This window comes from Salvelinus fontinalis, chromosome 16, assembly GCF_029448725.1.
Source record: "Salvelinus fontinalis isolate EN_2023a chromosome 16, ASM2944872v1, whole genome shotgun sequence".
Classification (NCBI taxonomy): Eukaryota; Metazoa; Chordata; class Actinopteri; order Salmoniformes; family Salmonidae; genus Salvelinus; species Salvelinus fontinalis.
This window is the reverse complement of record NC_074680.1, coordinates 19966226-19989555: the sequence shown is the minus strand read 5'-3', so window position 1 is coordinate 19989555 and position 23330 is coordinate 19966226. Positions and strand designations below refer to the sequence as shown.

General features: G+C 44.1%; 1 protein-coding gene across 1 annotated transcript in view; it reads left to right on the top strand.

Moving 5' to 3' along the window:
* The first annotated feature begins 471 nt into the window (after positions 1–471).
* Positions 472–23330, top strand: part of LOC129812495 (A-kinase anchor protein 6-like) — a 242923-nt gene continuing 220064 nt past the window's right edge. The window contains exons 1-3 of the mRNA XM_055864113.1: positions 472–477; positions 634–885; positions 5947–7554. Of these exons, the coding sequence (XP_055720088.1) occupies positions 472–477; positions 634–885; positions 5947–7554 (1866 nt within the window). The remainder of the gene's footprint in view (positions 478–633; positions 886–5946; positions 7555–23330) is intronic.

Genomic DNA, 23330 nt, shown 5'->3' with positions numbered 1-23330 from the left:
ACTTAAGGAGCAAATGGAGGAGCTTTTCCTGTGGTTTATTTTCATCCCAGCCAGGTTGTAAATATAAGCAATGTGCTTAATATTAGGAAAGTTGAGGAATAAATATAGTAGGCCTAGCCTATAGAAAGCTGATCCTCCTCTTTTTAGTAGAAGCCATCACTCGGTTTTCTCGTGCAAATGTATAGTCTACTGAAATGTTGCACAACATGAGCTCATGAGCTCTCATGAAGTGTTTGATTAGATTTTCAAATACATTTGCATTAATGTCAGAGTGATTAGAGGGACACTAGAGTGCTGAGTAACAGGCAATTAGCAAGTTTGGTAGGCTACTAATGACCACCAGCAACATCAGAGCTTGGAGAAGCCTAATTACCGTGACTAAATGGTCACGTGGAATTTGACTGCCTTCGTGACTCGTGACCGCCGGTGTTGCGGTAATACGGTGAACACCCCTTAGTGAGACTCACAATCATGTCTGTCTGCTCTCTTTTCAGTCTGTAGAGCGTCAAGATAACGTGTACCTTTATTTCAGAGTAGTTGAGCATATAAAAAATACAATAATTATCTCTTCATTGTCAGGCTTGTGTAAGTGTTATCATTTGTCCCATCTCTCCCGTATGTGTGTGTGTGTAGGACATTTGTGAGGACATCTCAGACCATGTGGAGCAGATCCATGCATTGCTGGAGACAGAGTTCTCCTTGAAGCTGCTGTCCTACTCTGTGAACATCATCGTGGATATCCGCAGTGTGCAGCTGCTGTGGCACCAGCTCCGTGTCTCTGTCCTGGTACTGAAGGAGAGGCTGCTGCAGGGCCTCCAGGACTCCAACGGAAACTACACCCGACAGACAGAAATCCTGCAAGCCTTCTCTCAGGACCACCACCAGGTTAATAATTAACAGCATCCCTAACATGGCATGTGCTTTACACAACTATCGCTATCCTACAATAAACATGAAAACTTTTCAGGTTTCAATGATTTATTGAATAGGCATAAGCACAAAAAACAACATGACAGTAGCATATTAAACAATTGATTGAAAGATGCATTTGTACAGTATGATATTCACTTTATTTTGGGAAATAAGAGTACATACTGTATTATGCAATTTTACACTCGACGCTGTGAACCACTCGACCAAATATAGTTCTGAGTGGCTTGACACCAACAATATTATTCTACCAAATAACATCAGACTGTTATAACACAACTTAAACAGAGACCGTATACAGTGTGGGAATCTTATTTCTCACAGATCCAATGCATTGGAATGGAACATACCTTGTCATTCCATACTGATAGTGGGGTTGATCAGTGGCTATTGAATTCCACACAATCCTGGTCCCCAAGGTTATTAGGCTGTCCATCCCAGTACCCTGTGGTCAGTGGTGTGCCGTCCACCCACTCCCAGATCCCCTCAGTCTCTACATCAGACAGACCAATCCAGACAAATTCTCCTGCATTGATTCTGTTGATAAATCTCTGTGCCTCTTCATTATGAATGATCACCAGGTCTACTCCTCTCTCTCTGCAGTTCTGTCTGCTCTCAGCCCAGAATTTCTTCTCAGAAGAGACACAATAACAACTAGTGTTAAAGATTATCGATCCTTGTGGAAAGGATCCTCTAATAATCATATCCACCTTTCTATCTCTCTCTGTAACTGGTCTTTCTCTCTCTGTAACTGGTCTATCTCTCTCTGTAACTGGTCTTTCTCTCTCTGTAACTGGTCTTTCTCTCTCTGTAACTGATCTTTCTCTCTCTGTAACTGGTCTTTCTCTCTGTGTAGCTGGTATTTATCTCTCTGTAACTGGTCTATCTCTCTCTGTAACTGGTCTTTCTCTCTCTGTAACGGTCTATCTCTCTCTGTAACTGGTCTTTCTCTCTCTGTAACTGATCTTTCTCTCTCTGTAACTGGTCTTTCTCTCTCTGTAGCTGGTATTTATCTCTCTGTAACTGGTCTATCTCTCTCTGTAACTGGTCTTTCTCTCTCTGTAACGGTCTATCTCTCTCTGTAATTGGTATTTATCTCTCTGTAACTGGTCTTTCTCTCTCTGTAACTGGTCTATCTCTCTCTGTAACTGGTCTTTCTCTCTCTCTAACTGGTCTTTCTCTCTCTGTAACTGGTCTTTCTCTCTCTGTAACTGGTATTTCTCTCTCTGTAACTGGTCTTTCTCTCTCTGTAACTGGTCTTTCTCTCTGTGTAACTGGTCTTTATCTCTCTATAACTCATCTTTCTCTGTAACTGGTCTTTCTCTCTCTGTAACTGGTCTTTCTCTCTCTGTAACTGGTCTTTCTCTCTCTGTAACTGATCTTTCTCTGTAACTGGTCTTTCTCTCTGTAACTGGTCTTTCTCTCTCTGTAACTGGTCTATCTCTCTCTGTAACTGGTCTTTATCTCTCTGTAACTGGTCTTTCTCTCTCTGTAACTGGTCTTTCTCTCTCTGTAACTGGTCTTTCTCTCTCTGTAACTGGTCTTTCTCTCTCTGTAACTGGCCTTTCTCTCTCTGTAACTGGTCTTTCTCTCTCTGTAACTGATCTTTCTCTCTCTGTAACTGGTCTTTCTCTCTCTGTAGCTGGTATTTATCTCTCTGTAACTGGTCTATCTCTCTCTGTAACTGGTCTTTCTCTCTCTGTAACGGTCTATCTCTCTCTGTAACTGGTTTTTATCTCTCTGTAACTGGTCTTTCTCTCTCTGTAACTGGTCTTTCTCTCTCTGTAACTGGTCTTTCTCTCTCTGTAACTGGTCTTTCTCTCTCTGTAACTGGCCTTTCTCTCTCTGTAACTGGTCTTTCTCTCTCTGTAACTGGTCTTTCTCTCTCTGTAACTGGTCTTTCTCTCTGTGTAACTGGTCTTTATCTCTCTGTGACTGCTCTTTCTCTGTAACTGGTCTTTCTCTCTCTGTAACTGGTCTTTCTCTCTCTGTAACTGATCTTTCTCTGTAACTGGTCTTTCTCTCTGTAACTGGCCTTTCTCTCTCTGTAACTGGTCTTTCTCTCTCTGTAACTGGTCTTTCTCTCTCTGTAACTGGTATATCTCTCTCTGTAACTGGTCTTTCTCTTTCTCTAACTGGTCTTTCTCTTCTCTAACTAGTCTATCTCTCTCTGTAACTGGTCTTTCTCTCTCTGTAACTGGTCTTTCTCTCTCTGTAACTGGTCTATCTCTCTCTGTAACTGGTCTTTCTCTCTGTGTAACTGGTCTTTATCTCTCTGTAACTGATCTTTCTCTGTAACTGGTCTTTCTCTCTCTGTAACTGGTCTTTCTCTCTCTGTAACTGATCTTTCTCTGTAACTGGTCTTTCTCTCTGTAACTGGCCTTTCTCTCTCTGTAACTGGTCTTTCTCTCTCTGTAACTGGTCTTTCCCTCTCTGTAACTGGTCTATCTCTCTCTGTAACTGGTCTTTCTCTTTCTCTAACTGGTCTTTCTCTTCTCTAACTAGTCTATCTCTCTCTGTAACTGGTCTTTCTCTCTCTGTAACTGGTCTTTCTCTCTCTGTAACTGGTCTATCTCTCTCTGTAACTGGTCTATCTCTCTCTGTAACTGGTCTTTCTCTCTCTGTAACTGGTCTTTCTCTCTCTGTAACTGGTCTTTCTCTCACTGTAACTGGTCTTTCTCTTTCTCTAACTGGTCTTTCTCTTCTCTAACTAGTCTATCTCTCTCTGTAACTGGTCTTTCTCTCTCTGTAACTGGTCTTTCTCTCTCTGTAACTGGTCTATCGCTCTCTGTAACTGGTCTTTCTCTCTGTGTAACTGGTCTTTATCTCTCTGTAACTGATCTTTCTCTGTAACTGGTCTTTCTCTCTCTGTAACTGGTCTTTCTCTCTCTGTAACTGATCTTTCTCTGTAACTGGTCTTTCTCTCTGTAACTGGCCTTTCTCTCTCTGTAACTGGTCTTTCTCTCTCTGTAACTGGTCTTTCCCTCTCTGTAACTGGTCTATCTCTCTCTGTAACTGGGTTTTCTCTTTCTCTAACTGGTCTTTCTCTTCTCTAACTAGTCTATCTCTCTCTGTAACTGGTCTTTCTCTCTCTGTAACTGGTCTTTCTCTCTCTGTAACTGGTCTATCTCTCTCTGTAACTGGTCTATCTCTCTCTGTAACTGGTCTTTCTCTCTCTGTAACTGGTCTTTCTCTCTCTGTAACTGGTCTTTCTCTCACTGTAACTGTCTCTGTAGTTGGTTTTAAGGAGAGACACAGATTGTAACGTCTGGTTTTCTCTCTGACTGATGTCCTTGTCGTAGTTGTAGGAGCGTAGTCTGATGAGAGTTGTCAGTAGGAGGACACTCAGTAGACCCTGTTCCACCACAGCCAGGGTGCCGCGCCTCGCACCTCACTCTACTCCTCCAGACTCAGATTGAGTTGAGCCCTGATTCTCTGACCCACTGTCTGGTGACCCCAGGTCTCTAATGATGTCTGAACAAGGGTATAAATCATTGCACGTCTCCTCCGACAGAGGATAATTCACCCGACGGCTTCTCGTAGTGTCAGGATTGGCAAACACATCGTCAGACATCTCCTTCTTTTTAGATGAAATACTCTGTATGAGTGTAGGCGTTTTGTCTTTGTCTGGGGGTATCTGTTTCTGTCCTCTGTATCGTGATCAGAGCAGTATTTATACACTGCGTCTTGTGAAATAGATATTATTAGCGTCTGGCCATCTGCTAAATTACCAAAATATCACATGTAAATATAATATCGGTATATGTCACGGCCGTTGGAAAAAGAGGACCAAGGTGCAGCGTGGTGAGAACAACATGTTCTTTTATTTAGAAAAGACGCCGAACAAAACAATACACACTACAAAACAAACCGTGAAGCCAAAGGCTAAGTGCCATAAACAAAGTCAACTTCCCACACCGACAGGTGGAAAAAAGGGCTACCTAAGTATGGTTCTCAATCAGAGACAACGATAGAAAGCTGCCTCTGATTGAGAACCACACCCGGCCAAACACAAAGAAATATTATTATATTATTTATCTTGCTCCTTTGGACCCCAGTATCCCTACTTGCACATTCATCTTCTGCACATCTACCATTCCAGTGTTTAATTGCTATATTGTAATTACTTCGCCACCATGGCCTATTTAGACTTTTTATTCTGTATTATTGACTGTATATTTGTTTATTCCATGTGTAACTCTGTGTTGTTGTATGTCTTGAACTGCTTTGCTTTATCTTGGCCAGGTCGCAGTTGCAAATGAGAACTTGTTCTCAACTAGCCTACCTGATTAAATAAAGGTGAAATAAAATTAAAATAAAAAAGTTAATCTTTCAATCACCCAGTGGGTATATGCTCCTAAAAACCAATGAGGAGATGGGAGAAGCGGGACTTGCGGCGTGTCAAGCGTCACAAATAGAACCAAGTTCTATTTTAGCGCCTGGCTACGCAGACGCTCGTTGACGCGTTCAAGCAGTGTGGGTGCAATGATTGATGTGCAATGTTACATGCTTACGACAACTCGCGTCGCGTGCATTGCAAAATAAATGTACACATACTGTACATGTTATTCAATCATTGCACCCACACTGCTCGCGTGTGTCAATCAGCATCTGCGTAGCCAGGCGCTAAAATAGAACTTGGTTCTATTTGTGACGCTCGATGCGCTGCAAGTCCCGTCTCTCCCAAATGTAAGCTTGTTTTACGACATTGTTTATAAACATTGCATTTGTAAACAAACACTGTACATATTAAAAACATGGTTAAAACTATAATTTTTATCTCATGGATGGCCAGTCATGTATCCATAGCTGTCTTTGAGAGTGTTTACTGAATTTGAGAGTGTTTACATTTCTCCAGCCTCATCCCTCAGCTGTTTACCGAAACAGTGGCATGTTGACCGCTTTGTTGTTTTTTGAACTGCAGATTGCTCTTTTAAAGCATTTTAACTTATATTTTTTGTAAACTTAAATGGTGTGTTAATCAAGTGAACCCCCCTCCCCCCGTATCTCCCCCAGGCTCGCCTGGATGCTCTGACTGAGGTGGACGACTGCGGCCAGCTGACCATTAAGTGCAGTCAGGACTACTTCTCCCTGGACTGTGGCATCACAGCCTATGAGCTCAGTGACTATAGCCCTAGTGAGGACCAGGAGGGTACCAGCGGATCGGGCCAGGGGCAGGAGCCCTGCTGTAGATACCCCAGTCTAAAGAGCGACTTCCCAGAGCTCATCCAGAGTGTGGACCTGTTGACCATCACAGCCAAGCAGAGCCAGAACCAGGGGGCCGTCTCAGAGCAGGAAGAGGAGGAACCAGGTACCCCTACAGAGAAACACAGAGACAAGCCCTCCAGTGCAGGGGAGGAGAACAACCCTGCACCTGGACACAAAATGCACTGCGACATGCCCCAGAGCGAGAGCACTCCACTCTCCAAGCAGCCCCTTCAGGGCAGCGTAAGTAACGAGGTGTCCCCCACTCAGCCTGTCCTGCCTAAGAAGCCCATGTATCGGGAGGGAGAGGCTGAGTCCAGCCTCAGCCTAAGGAGATCCACCCTGCCTCCCTCTCTTCAATTCCAGGCAGACCTGAGCCGGAGCACTCCCTCTCTCCTGGACCTTCCCGACCGCTCCAAGTTCTGGCTGGAGCTGAATGCTGTGTGCCCCAGCAACACCACCCAGTCCTTTGACAGCCTGCAGGCCACGAACAGCATGAACCTGCAGGCCAGCAGACAAAGAGAGGCTGGAGGGTACCAGAGACAAGGAAGCCCTGTTGGCGCTCACATCCCCCTACAGAGGAGCTCCTCAGAGGCAGGCCAGGGAGGCCACTTCCCCCAGGACCTCTCCTCCATCCCCACCCTCTTCTCAGGCAACAATGGATGCAGCAGGGACCTGAAGGATCCACAGACAGACAGAGACACAGACAGCTCCCTACCCTCTCCTAAGAGAGAGCCCTCAGACCACGAGTCCCACGATGAGGCCTCCAGCGAGGACGCTGTCTGGATCATCCAGCCCCAGTGCCCCCACCTCCACCACCCAGCCCCAGTGGGGCCCAGCCCTAACCCCAGCAAGGAGCACTGGTTCAGGTCAGATGAGTTCCTGGCTCTGCCTGCCCAGCTAAAGAAGACAGAGATGCTGGCTATGAAGCTGGAGACCCTGGCCCAGAGACCTGACCACCAGGGACACTATGAGTCCATTCAGGATGTAGATGACTGGGAGCTAACCGAGGTCAATTCCGACTGGGAGGGCGAGGGCCCGGGAAGCCCCCAACCCCCTTTGGGCTTCGACGCCCTCCAACCCCCCTACAAGAGGCCTTTCCACGTGGGGATGGGGCACTTCTCGCCCACCTTGTCCAGCGACATGACTCCATCCCTGGATGAGAGCATCGAGTCGGGCCCCCTCAGTGACCTGCTGTCTGAGGATGAGGCCTGGAGCTCCAGGGAGAGTAGGAAGAGAGACAACAACAGGGGCTGGAGCTCCGGGGAGACCAGAGTGAGAGACACCAACAGGTCTCTCGCCCTGCATCCCACCACCATGGCCCCCCACATAGAGACACAGTGTAAACCCTTCATCCAACAGCTACTGGATGACATCCAGCACCACGACAACCACCCAGACATATGGGGCAAGATAGAGGTAATGACAGCCTCAGCCTCTGACACATACACTTTTACTATGATGTTGTTGTTGTTTCAAGCATTGGTTATTCCAGGATCTAAAATGTACAGTAGATGGACTTAGGGCTGTGACGGTTATGGGATTTTCAATGATGGTAATTGGCCAGCTAAATGACAACGATCACCGCAATAACCGTTGGAATATCTCCTGACTGCATGGGCTGGAATTGAAATAGAATAAATAGAACGGGCGTCCCCATTCAAGTCAATGATGGCATAATGGGTGGACTGTAGAGATGGGGTTTGAAATAATTTCACTATACACATAGTATCATTCATTTTTGCCTGACATCCAGATATTCTAAATGCATGTTGTTGAAACATATTTTTTTCACCTGTGCACATTTCTGTGCGAGGGAGAGGCTGACGCTCTATTGTTGCAAGTGAGGAATGTGCCAGTGAGATTGGTGTGAGCAGATGGAGGCAGAGAGCGAGATGCTACTTGGCTATAGCCAAGACTAGCTAACAGCCTCCTTCTCATTTTGCTAACTTTTAATTCCTCTCACTACACTATTGAGCTTCTTTGCTGCTTTGATTGGCCAACATAAACAACAAGCTACACACGTGAAGGCTACCAGTCTTTTTTATGGGGCACATTTTATGGGCAAGACTACATAGACATTTTTGGTTTTATTACATTTATCATTTGAAATGTAACAATGTCACATGGACATTTTAGTTTTAGGTTTTATTTATTCACACCAAAGGAAAGAAGTGAAAGACAAAACAGTACAGGAAAACAAAACTGCTAAAAATGGTGTGTAGGTAAGGTTGAAAGCCCAAAAGGGTTTATATGAAAACCACACCACAAATATCAGTACAAAAAATAAATCTTTGTTCAATCAGTTAAACAAAGCATATTCATTCTAATTGTACATGATATACTCAGTATACAAGAAACAAATTGTGTGTGTGTGTGTGTGTGTGTGTGTGTGTGTGTGTGTGTGTGTGTGTGTGTGTGTGTGTGTGTGTGTGTGTGTGTGTGTGTGTGTGTGTGTGTGTGTGTGTGTGTGGCTACATGGAGGGGGTAATTGGGTAGTTAGGTTCATCAGGCTCACCCCCAGACTTTGCTTGATTGTTTAGACTGAAGTTATTGTGGTATGACGATGTTTTGGCAATGTGAAGATAAGAATTCCAGAGTATGGTACTTCTGTATCTGATAGAGAATTGACTGTGAGGTGTGGCAGTGGAGAGGGTGAAGGTTATCACAGTTATATAGATGGATTTAAGAATGAACCTGGAAGAATCCATTGAAGGGTTTAGCTAAACTGTCTGGGAGCTATGAATATTTGTAGATGAAAGTGCATAATTGGTGTACATTAATGTTCTAAATAGACAAGATATTGAGTTTTTTAAGCAAAAGTACAGATGGAGCTAGGTAATTAGAGGAGCTGGCTAGTCACATTTATTTTGTATGATGAGTAATTTGTGTAGGTAGGAGGCATATGTACTGGCCCAGACAATATTACAGTAAATTAGATAATATGTATAAATTAAGCTTTGGTATAGAGTTAGGAAGCAGGCCTGATGAACCAAACCACTAATCTTTCTGATGATGCCAACAGATTTCATCACGTTTCTGCAGACAAATGTAATATGATCTTTCCAGGATAAACTTTCATCAACTACAACTCCAAGGAATCAAGAGGATGTGACTTGTTCCATTTCATTTCCACCAATTGAGATTCTGGCACAAAAAAAGGACAATATTTCTTATGCTTACTAGTGAATACAATAAAGTTGGATTTTATAACATTTGTTTATCTGGAACCATTAATAACATGTGGCCATACCTGAGTTGGATTCATTAATTAGAGAATCCAAATTCTTGTGTGATAAAATCAAAATGGTATCAACAGCAAAGAGAATGGGAAGTACGGTAGAAGACACAGCAACAATGTCATTGATATAGATTAGTATGGTATAGTGGAAGACACAGCATCAAGGTCATTGATATAGACTAGTATGGTATAGTAGAAGACACAGCAGCAAGGTCATTGATATAGATTAGTATGGTATGGTAGATAACACAGCAGTAAGGTCATTGATATAGATTAGTATGGTATAGTAGAAGACACAGCAGTAAGGTCATTGATATAGATTAGTATGGTATAGTAGAAGACACAGCAGTAAGGTCATTGATATAGATTAGTATGGTGTGGTAGATAACACAGCAGCAAGGTTATTGATATAGATTAGTATGGTATGGTATGAGACTTGGCAGTAAAGGTCACTGATATCAATTAGTATAGTATGGTAGAAAACACAGCAGCAAGGTCATTGAAATAGATTACTATGGTATTGTAGAAGCCACAGCAGCAATGTCATTGATATAGATTAGTATGGTATGGTAGAAGACCCTTTAGCAAGGTCATTGATATTGATTAGTATAGTATTGTAGGAGACACAGCAGCAAAGTCATTAATATCAATTAGAATGGTATGGTAGAAGACACAGCAGCAAGGTCATTGAAATAGATCAGCATTTTATAGTAGAAGACCCAATTGCAAGGTCAGTGATATAGATTAGTATGGTATGGTAGAAAACACAGCAGCAAGGTCATTGATATCGATTAGTATGGTATGGCAGAAAACCCAGCAGCAAGGTCAGTGATTTAGAGTAGTGTGGTATGGTAGAAGGCACAGCAACAAGGTCATTGATATAGATTAGTATGGTATGGTAGAAGACACAGCAGCAAAGTCATTGATATAGATTAGTATGGTGTGGTAGAAGATCCATTAGCAAGGTCATTCTAAAATATTAGTATAGTATTGTAGAAGACACAACAGTAAGGTCATTCATATCAATTATTATGGTATGGTAGAAGACATATCAGCAAGGTCATTGATATAGATTAGAATGGTATTGTAGAAGATACAGCAGCAAGGTCATTGATATAGATTAGTATGGTATAGTAGAAGATCCATTAGCAAGGTCATTCTAAAATATTAGTATAGTATTGTAGAAGACACAACAGTAAGGTCATTCATATCAATTATTATGGTATGGTAGAAGACACAGCAGCAAGGTCATTGATATAGATTAGTATGGTATGTTAGAAAACACAGCAGCAAGGTCAATGATATAGATTAGTATGGTGTGGTAGATAACACAGCAGCAAGGTCATTGATATTGATTAGTATTTTATAGTAGAAGACCCAATTGCAAGGTCAGTGATATAGATTTGTATGGTATGGTAGAATACACAGCAATAAGGTCATTAATATCAATTAGTATGGTATGGTAGAAGGTCATTAATATCAAGTAGTATGGTATGGTAGAAGACACAGCAGCAAGGTCATTGTTATAGATTAGTATGGTATGGTAGATGACACAGCAGCAATGTCAATGATATAGATTATTATGGTATGGTAGAAGACACAACAGCAAGGTCATTGATATAGATTAGTATGGTATTGTAGAAAACACAGCAGCAAGGTAATTGACATTGATTCAGATTAGTATGATATAGTAGAAGACCCTTTAGCAAGGTCATCGTTATATATTAGTATAGTTTTGTAGAAGACACATCAGTAAGGTCATTAACAGCAATTAGTATGGTGTGGTAGAAGACCCAGCAGCAAGGTCAGTGATATAGATTAGTATGGTATGTTAGAAAACACAGCAGCAAGGTCAATGATATAGATTAGTATGGTATGGTAGAAGACACAGCAGCAAGGTCATTGATATAGATTAGTATGGTATGGTAGGAGACATGGCAGTAAGGTCATTGACATCGATTAGTATGGTATGGTAGAAGACACAGCACCAAGGTCAGTGTATTAGATTTGTATTTTACAGTAGACGCCCCAATTGCAAGGTCATTGATATAGATTAGTATGGTATGGTAGGAGACCCATTAACAAGGGCATTGATGTTGATTAGTATGGTATGTTAGAAGACACAGCATCAAGGTCATTGATATAGATTAGTATGGTATAGTAGAAGACCCATTAACAAGGGCATTGATGTTGATTAGTATGGTATTGTAGAAAACACAGCAGCAAGGTCATTGATATAGATTAGTATGGTTTGGCAGAAGACCCAGCAGCAAGGTCATTGATATAGATTAGTATGGTATGGTAGAAAACACAGCAGCAAGGTCAGTGATATAGATTAGTATGGTATAGTAGAAGTGTAACGTTAGCAGAATGATGGGTGTGGAGTCAGGCGCAGAGACCAGAAGTTTCACTGGGAAAAACGCTTTAATGTCCACAGTAAACAGGAACAGGTACAAAAATGGGTGAAGCCAAAACACAGGCGCAAACACAACCCAAAGACCACTGTTACATAAACCAGACAGCGAAAACCCATTATCAACAATACACCCCTACGTACAATAACAACAAGCCCGCACAAACACAAGCGGGCTAAACAAACTTAAATAGTACCCACCCCAAAAACCCAACAAGGAACAGGTGAAACCAATTAGACAAAAACAAACGAAAAGGAAAAAGGGATCGGTGGCAGCTAGTAGACCGGCGACGACGACCGCCGAGCGGATGGAGGTGATGGAACTCCTTTAGCATAGCTGGATCCAATATATCCCCCACCCGGGGCACAGCACCTCTCCTCCGGCCCTTACCCCTCCCAGTCCACGAGGAACTGCAGGCCCCTCACTCGGCGTCTCGAGTCTAGAATGTTCCGTATCGTGTATGCCGGGGACCCCTCGATGTCCAGAGGGGGCGGAGGGACCTCCGGCACCTCACCTTCCTGCATGGGACCAGCTACCACCGGCCTGAGGAGAGACACATGAAACGAGGGGTTAATACGAATATACGAAGGAAGTAACAATCGATAACACACCTCGTTTATTCTCCTCAGGACTTTAAATGGCCCAACACACTGCAGACCCAGCTTCCGGCAGGGCAGGCAGAGGGGCAGGTTTCGGGTCGAGAGCCAGACCCTGTCCTCCGGTGCAAACACGGGGGCCTCACTGCGGTGACGGTCAGCGCTCCTCTTCTGCCGTCCACTCGCCTGACGCAATGACTCCTGGATGGCTCTCCAGGTCTCCTTAGAGCGCTGCACCCACTCCTCCACCGCAGGAGCCTCGGTCTGGCTCTGATGCCATGGTGCCAGAACCGGCTGGTACCCCAACACACACTCAAACGGTGACATGTTGGTAGAGGAGTAGCTTAGTGAATTCTGGGCCATTTCAGCCCAGGGGATGTATCTCGCCCACTCCCCTGGCCGGTCCTGGCAATACAACCGCAGAAACCTACCGACTTCCTGGTTCACTCTCTCCACCTGCCCATTACTCTCCGGGTGATACCCCGAGGTCAGGCTGACCGAGACCCCCAGACGCTCCATAAACGCCCTCCACACTCGGGACGTAAACTGGGGACCCCGACCAGAAACGATGTCCTCGGGGACCCCGTAGTGCCGGAAGACATGGGTGAACAGCGCCTCCGCAGTCTGTAGGGCCGTAGGGAGACCGGGCAACAGGAGAAGACGTCAGGACTTCGAGAACCGATCCACAACGACCAGGATTGTCGTGTTCCCCTGAGACAGGGGAAGATCAGTGAGAAAATCCACCGATAGATGGGACCACGGCCGTTGTGGAATGGGGAGGGGTTGTAACTTCCCTCTTGGCAAGTGCCTAGGAGCCTTACTCTGGGCGCACACCGAACAGGAGGAGACATAGAATCGCACATTCCTCACCAAGGTAGGCCACCAGTACTTCCCTCTAAGACCTCGCACCGTCCTCGAAATACCCGGGTGACCTGACGAGGGTAGACTATGAGCCCACCAAATCAATTGATCACGAACAGCGAGCGGCACATACCTACGACCCTCCGGGCACTGTGGAGGCGCAGGTTCCTCCCTTAGCGCCCGCTCGATGTCCGCGTCCACCTCCCATACTACCGGTGCCACCAGCCTAGCAGCCGGAATGATGGGAGTAGGATCGATGGACCGGTCCTCATTGTCGTAGAGGCGGGACAGCGCGTCGGCCTTAGTGTTGAGGGAACCTGGTCGATACGAGATCGTGAAATGAAATCGGGTGAAATACATGGCCCATCTTGCCTGACGAGGATTCAGTCTCCTAGCTGATCGGATATACTCCAGGTTACGGTGGTCAGTCCAGATGAGGAAAGGGTGCTTAGCCCCCTCAAGCCAGTGTCTCCACACCTTCAGGGCCAGCGCCATAGCCAACAACTCCCTGTCTCCCACATCATAATTCCGCTCCGCTGGCCCGAGCTTCTTCGAAAAAAAGCACAGGGGCGGAGCTTCGGTGGCGTACCCGAGCGCTGTGAGAGCATGGCTCCAACCCCAGCCTCGGATGGATCCACCTCTACTATGAACGCCAAAGAAGGGTCCGGATGTGCCAGCACTGGCGCGTCGGTGAACAGCGCCTTCAAACGACGGAAAGCTCCATCCGCCTCTGCTGACCACTGCAAACGCACCGGCCCCCCCTTCAGCAGTGAGGTAATAGGAGCTGCTACCTGGCCAAAACACCGGATAAACCTCCGGTAGTAATTGGCAAACCCTAAGAACCGCTGCACCTCTTTTACCATGGTCGGAGTTGGCCAATTACGCACGGCCTTGACGCGGTCACCCTCCATAACCACCCCCGAGGTGGAAATGCGATAACCCAGGAAGGAATCGTTTGGAAAACTCACATTTCTCCGTCTTCACGTACAGGTCATGCTCCAGCAGTCGCCCAAGAACCTTGCGCACCAGAGACACATGCGCGGCGCGTGTAGCGGAGTAGATCAAGATATCGTCAATACACACCACTACACCCTGTCCGTGCAGGTCTCTGAGAATCTCGTCGACAACAGATTGAAAGATGGCTGGAGCATTCTTTAACCCGTACAGCATGACGGGGTACTCATAATGGCCAGATGTGGTACTAAATGCGTTTTTCCACTCATCTCCCTCCCGAATACGCACCAGATTATACACGCTCCTGAGGTCCAGTTTTGTGAAGAACCGCGCTCCGTGAAATGATTCCACCGCCGTAGCGATGAGAGGTAGTGGGTAACTAAAACCCACAGTTATGGAAATGAGACCTCGATAATCAATACACGGACGCAAACCACCCTCCATTTTTTCACGAAAAAGAAACTCGAGGAGACTGGTGACATGGAGGGCCGAATGTACCCCTGTCCCAGGGCTTCCGTGACATATGTCTCCATAGCCAACGTCTCCTCCTGGGACAAAGGATACACGTGACTCCTGGGTAGTGCAGCGTTTACCTGGAGGTTTATCACGCAATCCCCCTGTCGATGGGGTGGTAATTGGGTCGCCTTCTTCTTACTGAAGGCGATAGCCAATTCGGCATACTCAGCGGGAATGCGCACGGTGGAAACCTGGTCTGGACTCTCCACCGTTGTCGCACCGATGGAAACTCCTACACAGCTAGCAGCGGAAGGGCCAGGAGGTGGAACTGGCAGGACCCTTTCAGAACGTCCGCGAGCAGCTAGCAGATGGTCTAGCCGGATCGACATGTCTATTAGTTCATCCAAGCTGAGCGTAGTGTCCCGACAAGCCAGCTCCCTGCGGACGTCCTCTCTCAGGCTACACCTGTAATGGTCTATCAGGGCCCTGTCGTTCCACCCTGCTCCAGTGGCCAAAGTACGGAATTCCAGCGCAAAGTCCTGCGCGCTCCTCGTCCCTTGCCGGAGATGGATCAACCTCTCACCCGCCGCTCGGCCCTCCGGAGGGTGATCGAACACGGCCTGGAAACGGCGGGTGAACCGGAAGGTGGCCCCTCGCTGAGTCGGGCCCGTTCCAGACAGCATTGGCCCACTCTAGGGCTCTGCTCGTCAGGCAAGAGACGAGGACACTTACGCTCGCCTCGTCCGAGGGAGCCGGCCGAACGGTGGCAAGGTGGAGCTCTAATTGTAGCAGGAATCCCTGGCACCCCGCCACCGCTCCATCGTACTCCCTCGGAGGCGTAATACGTAGAGCTCTGGCACCGGATTCCGCTGGAGGAGATGGTAGAGTTGCTGGTGGGAGGGTAGGTGGGGTAGTAGGGAGACCACTTCTCTCCCAACGGTCCATCCTCTCCATCATTTGATCCATCGCTGATCCGATGCGATGGAGGATGTACGTGTGATGAAGGACTCTCTCCTCCATCGTGGGGAGAGGGGTGGTCGCTGCTCCTGCTGACTACATATATGTTGGTGCGGGCTTCTGTAACGTTAGGAGAATGATGGGTGTGGAGTCAGGCACAGAGAGCCAGAAGTTTCACTGGAAAAAAACGCTTTAATGTCCACAGTAAACAGGAACGGGTACAAAAATGGGTGAAGCCAAAACACAGGCGCAAACACAACCCAAAGACCACTGTTACATAAACCGGACAGCGAAAACCCATTATCAACAATACACCTCCTACGTACAATAACAACAAGCCCGCACAAACACAAGCGGGCTAAACAAACTTAAATAGTACCCACCCCAAAAACCCAACAAGGAACAGGTGAAACCAATTAGACAAAAACAAACGAAAAGGAGAAAGGGATCGGTGGCAGCTAGTAGACCGGCGACGACGACCGCCGAGCGCCACCGGAACAGGAAGGGGAGCCACCTTCGGTGATATTCATGACAAGAAGACCCATTAGCAAGGTCATTGTTATATATTAGTATAGTATTGTAGAAGACACAGCAGTAAGGTCATTAATATCAATTAGTATGGTGTGGTAGAAGACCCAGCAGCAAGGTCATTTATATAGATTAGTATGGTATGGTAGAAGACACAGCAGCAAGGTCATTGATATAGATTAGTATGGTATGGTAGAAGACACAGCAACAAGGTCATTGATATAGATTAGTATGGTTCAGTAGAAGACCCAGCAGCAAAGTCATTGATATAGATTTGTAACGTTTGGTAGAATACACAGCAGCAAGGTCATTGACATAGGTTAGTATGGTATGGTAGAATACACAGCAGCAAGGTCATTGATATAGCAGAGTATGGTATGGTAGGGGACACAGCAGTAAGGTCATTAATATCAATTAGTATGGTGTGGTAGAAGACCCAGCAGCAAGGTCATTTATATAGATTAGTATGGTATGGTAGAAGACACAGCAGCACGGTCATTGATATAGGTTAGTATGGTACGGTTGGAGACACAGCAACAAGGTCATTGATATCGATTAGTATGGTTTGGCAGAAGACCCAGCAGCAAGGTCATTGATAAAGGTTAGTATTGTATGGTAGAAAACACAGCAGCAAGGTCATTGATATAGATTAGTATGGTATGGTAGAAAACACAGCAGCAAGGTCATTGGTATAGATTAGTATGGTATGGTAGTAAACACAGCAGCAAGGTCATTGATAAAGGTTAGTATTGTATGGTAGAAAACACAGCAGCAAGGTCATTGATATAGATTAGTATGGTATGGTAGAAAACACAGCAGTAAGGTCATTGATAAAGGTTAGTATTGTATGGTAGTAAACACAGCAGCAAGGTCATTGAAATAGATCTGTTTGGTATGGTAGTAAACACAGCAGCAAGGTCATTGCTATAGTTTGGTATGGTAGAAAACACAGCAGAAATGTCATTGATATAGGTTAGTATGGTATGGTAGAAGACACAGCAGCAAGGTCATTGACATATGTTAGTATGGTATGGTAGAAGACACAGCCGCAGGGTTATTGATACAGATTAGGAATAACGATGGTTCAATCATCCAACCCTGTGGCACCCGACAGGATATCTTGGCCCTGGTAGAGGCCCAAACGTTTGCATAAACACATTGGTCTTTATCATAAACATAACTATATAACCAATTATTTGTATAATCATGAAAAACGTATTAATACAATTAAGAATGTAATATTTGATGATCAACTGTGTCAAACGCTTTGGATACATCTAAAAGATGCCAAGAGCGTGTTAAAATAGACTTGTACATTTTTAGATGCAAAAATGAATACTCACACATTTTGTCCAGGTGTGAAAGGGCTGTGTGGAGTGCAATAGTGATTGCATCATCTGTGGACCTGTGCGGCGGTATGCAAATTGGAGTGGGTCTAGGGTTTCTGGGATAATGGTGTTGATGACCAGCCTTTCAAAGCCTTTCATGGCTACAGACGTGAGTGCTACGGGTCTGTAGTCATTTAGGCAGGTTACCTTAGTGTTCTTGGCACATGGACTATTGTGGTCTGCTTGAAACATGTTGGTATTACAGACTCAGACAGGGATTGGTTGAAAATGTCAGTGAAGACACTTTCCAGTTGATCAGCGCATGCTCGTAGTATGAGTCCTGGTAATCCGTCTAGTCCTGCGGCCTTGTGAATGTTGACCTGTTTAAAGGTATTACTCACATTGGCTGCGGAGAGCGTGATCACATGGTCATCCGGAACAACTGATGCTCTCATGCATGCCTCAGTGTTACTTGCCTCGAAGCGAGCATTGAAGTTATTTAGCTCATCTGGTAGGCTCGTGTCACTGGGCAGCTCTCAGCTGTGCTTCCCTTTGTAGTCTGTAATAGTTTGCAAGCCCTGCCACATCCGACCAGCGTCGGAGCCGGGGTATTATGATTCAATCTTAGTCATGTGTTGATGCTTTGCATGTTTGATAGATCTTCGGAGGGCATAGCGCAATTTCTTATAAGCTTCCGGAGAGTCCTGCTCCTTGAAAGCGGCAGCTCTACCCTTTAGCTCAGTGCGAATGTTTCCTGTAATCCATGGCTTCTGGTTGGGGTATGTACTAGCGGTCGACCGATTAATCGGCATGGCCGATTCATAACAATCGGTAATCTGCATTTTTGGATGCTGATCACCTGTTACGCGAGTGCAGCAAGGAGCCAAGGTAAGTTGCTAGCTAGCATTAAACTTATCTTATAAAAAAACAATCAATCTTAACTTAATCACTAGTTAACTACACATGGTTGATGATATTACTAGTTCAACAAGCTTGTCCTGCGTTGCAAATAATCAATGCGGTGCCTGTTAATTTATCATCGAATCACAGCCTACTTCTCCAAACGGGTGGTGATTTAACAAGTGCATTCCCGAAAAAAGCACTGTCGTTGCACCAATGTACTTAACCATAAACATCAACGCCTTTGTTTAAAATCAATACACAAGTATAGTTTTTTTAAACCTGCATATTTAGTTAAAATAAATTCATGTTAGCAGGCAATATTAACTAGGGAAATTGTGTCACTTGTCTTGCGTTCTGTGCAAGCAGAGTCAGGGTATATGCAGCAGTTTGGGACACCTGGCTCGTTACGAACTGTGTAAAGACTATTTCTTCCTAACGAAGACAAACAAATACATTTTCCAGAATTTCACATAATTATGACATAACATTGAAGGTTGTGCAATGTAACAGCAATATTTAGCCTTATGGATTCCACCCATTTGATAAAATACGTAACGGTTCCGTATTTCACTGAAAGAATAAACGTTTTGTTTTCGAAATGATAGTTTCTGGATTTTACCATATTAATGATCTAAGGCTGGTATTTCTGTTTGTTTATTATATTATAATTAAGTCTATGATTTGATATTTGATAGAGCAGTCTACTGAACGGTGGTAGGCAGCAGCAGGCTTGTAAGCATTCATTCAAACAACACTTTCCTGCGTTTGCCAGCAGCTCTTAGCAATGCTTGAAGCACAGCACTGTTTATGACTTCAAGCCTATCAACTCCTGAGATTAGGCTGGCAATATTATAGTGCCTATAAGAACATCCAATAGTCAAAGGTATATGAAATACAAATGGTATAGAGAAAAATAGTCCTTTAATTCCAATAATAACTACAACCTAAAACTTCTTAACTGGGAATATTGAAGACTGATGTTAAAAGGAACCACCAGCTTTCATATGTTCTCATGTTCTGAGCAAGGAACATAAACGTTAGCTTTTTTACATGGCACATATTGCACTTTTACTATCTTCTCCAACACTGTGTTTTTGCATTATTTAAAACAAATAGAACATGTTTCATTATTTATTTGAGGCTAAATTGATTTTTATTTATGTATTATATAAGTTAAATAAGTGTTCATTCAGTATTGTTGTAATTGTCATTATTACAAATATATATATAAAAATCAGCCGATTAATCGGCATCAGCTTTTTTTGGTCCTCCAATAATCGGTATCGGCGTTGAAAAATCATAATCGGTCGACCTCTAGTTTGTACGTACAGTCACTGTGGGGACCACGTCATCGATGCACTTATTGATGAAGCCAGTGACTGATGTGGTGTACTCCTCAATGCCATCGGAGGAATCCCAGAACATGTTCCAGTCTCTGATAGCAAAACAGTCCTGTAGTTTAGCATCTGCTTCATCTGACCACTATTTTATAGACCGAGGCACTGGTGCTTCCTGCTTTAATTTTTGCTTGTAAGCAGGAATCAGGAAGATAGAATTATGGTCAGATTTGCCAAATGGAGGGTAAGGGAGAGCTTTGTACTCGTCTCTGTGTGTGTGGTAAAGGTGGTCTCGAGTTTTTTTTCCTCTGGTTGCACATTTAACATGCTGATAAAAATTAGGTAAAACTGATTTAAGTTTCCCTGCATTAAAGTCCCCGGCCACTAGGAGCGCCACCTCTGGATATGCATTTTCCTGTTTGCTTATGGCGGTATACAGCTCATTAAGTGCGGTTTTAGTTCCAGCATCGGTCTGTGGTGGTATGTAGACAGCTACAAAAAATACAAATGAAAACTCTCTAGGTAGATAGTGTGGTCTACAGCTTTTAATGTCCCATTGGTAGGATATACGTGTTTTCAGTTTGTCCCATTTATTCTCCAGTGATTTGAACGTTGGCTAACAGTACGGATGGCAAAGGCAGATTAGCCACTCATCACCTGATCCTCACAAGGCACCCCGATCTCTTTCTGTGAAATCTACATTTCTTTCTCCAGCGAATGACAGGGTGAGGGCCTGTTCGGGTGTTTGAAATATATCCTTCCCGTCTGACTCATTAAATATATTTTTTTGGTCCAATTTGAGGTGAGTAATCGCTGTTCTGATGTCCAGAAGATCTTTTCAGTGATAAGAGACGGTAGCAGTAACATTATGTACAAAATAAGTTACAAACAATGTGAAAAAACAAACTAAATAGCATGGTTGGTTAAGAGCCAATGAAACGGCAGCCATCCTCTCCGGTGCCATCATATCGCTTGATGGTTTTTGTGACTGCACTTGTAGAAACTTTCGAAGTTCTTGAAATGCTCCGGATTGACTGACCTTCATGTCTTAAAGTAATGATTGACTTTCGTTTATCTTTGCTTATTTGAGCTGTTTTTGCCATAAAATGGACTTAGACCTATTTGGTGAAAGACCATCTTCTGTATACCAACCCTACCTTGTCACAACACAACTGATCGGCTCAAACGCATTAAGAAGGAAAGAAATTCCACAAATTAACTTTTAACAAGGCACACCTGTTAATTGAAATGCATTCCAGGTGACTACCTCATGAAGCTGGTTGAGAGAATGCCAAGAGTGTGCATAGCTGTCATCAAGGCAAAGGGTGGCTACTTCATAGTGTTGGGTTCTGAGAATATGTAATATACTTATTCATGTCACTGAGGGAGAGAGGGTAATATATAATGTTTACATTATATCATGTATCCTATTGAAATATTGAGTGCTTAGGGTTAGAGGGTCTACACCAGAAGTTAATGGTCATCTGTAGGTGGAAGGTATATAGTGTGTGCAATTAAGCTTGGAATATGCTGAGTGCAGGGAAGCGATCACATGTGGCAGGCATTGGATAAGAGGAGAGAGCCATGGATTAGTGATGAAGGGGGTTGAGGTCAGGTCAGGTAGGTGAGTAGGTGTGTCCAAACGTTTGACTGGTACGATATATATATATATATACATACAGTGCATTCGGAAAGTTTTTCCACATTTTGTTACATTACAGCCTTATCCTAAAATGGATGAAAACATTTTCTCTTATCAATCTACACACAATACCCCATAATTGTAAAGCAAAAACAGATTTTTTGAAATTTGTGCAAATGTATAAAAAAATGTAACTATCACATTTACGTAAGTATTCAGACCCTTTACTCAGTACTTTGTTGAAGCACCTTTGGCAGCGAATACAGCCTCGAGTCTTCTTGGCTATGATGCTGCAAGTTTGGCACACCTGTTATTCATCCATAACCGTCCGTTACGCGGTTATATGGTCATTTTACCAGCCCTAGATTTACTCCAAAGTTAATGTATTCCCAAACTAGACAGTGTTGCTAATTCATTCCGGTTCATAATGATGGTGTCAATATGCATTTGCATGTCAACACATCTTGAAAGGTCAGTTATATACTGACAGCTACAGTATTGATTAAGTGATTTATGAACAGATTAATCGTTGTTGTCGTCTTGCATATGTTAATACGGCATTAGTACACAACAAGGATAGGTTTCCTCCAATGTCACATAGCATGCCAGACCGAGGATTAAGGTTATGTGACAAGTTCTGAATACCTACACATCAGAGATGGCCTAACCTGCTTTCGGGGATCATTTAGCATGCTGCATACCTGTATGCTCTGATCCAATTCTTATTTGTAGAAAGAGAAGAACGCAGGAGAGCTACAGAGTACATTCAGAAATATTAAAACGCGAAAAGGGAAAACCAGTGCAAGCTTGCACATTAAAAGCTTAGTGAAACACATCGCTCCCTGGTCTTCTCTCTACTCTCACATAGAATAACCTCATAAAACTACTAACAAATGCACGGCCACCTTCTCCTGCATGCCTCTCATGTTAATGTTTCTCATCCACCTATAATGCAATTAGACCATTAGGTAAATAATGAAGAGCATGTAATCAAATCTATGAAGGAGCTGGGTGCTAATGTATTATTTGGAGAGAGAGAGAGAGAGACACAGACTCACTCCATTCTTTAACACATACAGTAAGTAGTGATATTATATTCTCCATAGTCAGTGAACCTCAACCCTGATGAGCCTCGGTCCTGAGTGACTCCATGGTATCCTGCCATGCCATCACAGGGATGTCTGTCTGACACTTGTTCCACAGACTCCAGGACAATGTCAATGCTAGTAGAGTTACTATGAGCCAGCCTATAAACACTACCTAGACATAACTAGTATTGTATAATTCTTTAGCATCAACATTCTCTACTATATATGATTGAATATTATCTGTAGTTTTACACTGTAGCTATTATGCCATGAAAATACTTCGGTTTGTCCCAAATGACACCATATTCCTTATATGGTGCACTACATTTGACCAGAGTATTATGGGCCCTGGTCAAAAGTAGTGCACTAAATAGGGAATATGGTGCCATTTTGGGAGGCAGACTCAATCTTTTGACTATTTATCTCCACAGTATGTCAGTGAGCCACACAGTGGATTCTCTCCTGTTGGTAAAGCCTGATTAGCACAGAGGGGTTTTAATGCCACCTCCTGGCAAGAACGGAGAATGACGACCGTGAGAGAATTCATATTTGGCTCGTCTACAGTGCCTACATATAAATTAGAACAACATTTTGTTGCATATGCAATGCATACATTTCATGCATTGAATAAAATTAATTGAAATCAAATGCTTGCTGTTATAGTTCTGTAATGTACTACCAGCCATGTATCTTTCCAATGGTCGTTACTGATTGTCAGATGCTTAGGTTGCCACTTTGGCGATTACATAGGATTAAATGTATTTACCAATCAGACATCTCCATGGGTTACATAAAATCAGAGGATTAGCACATCCTCTCTTCTGCTGTCCTTGGGCTTGGGCTAACAGAGAGGCTGAGGCTGGGATTGAAGCTGGGACTGGGAGAGAGGC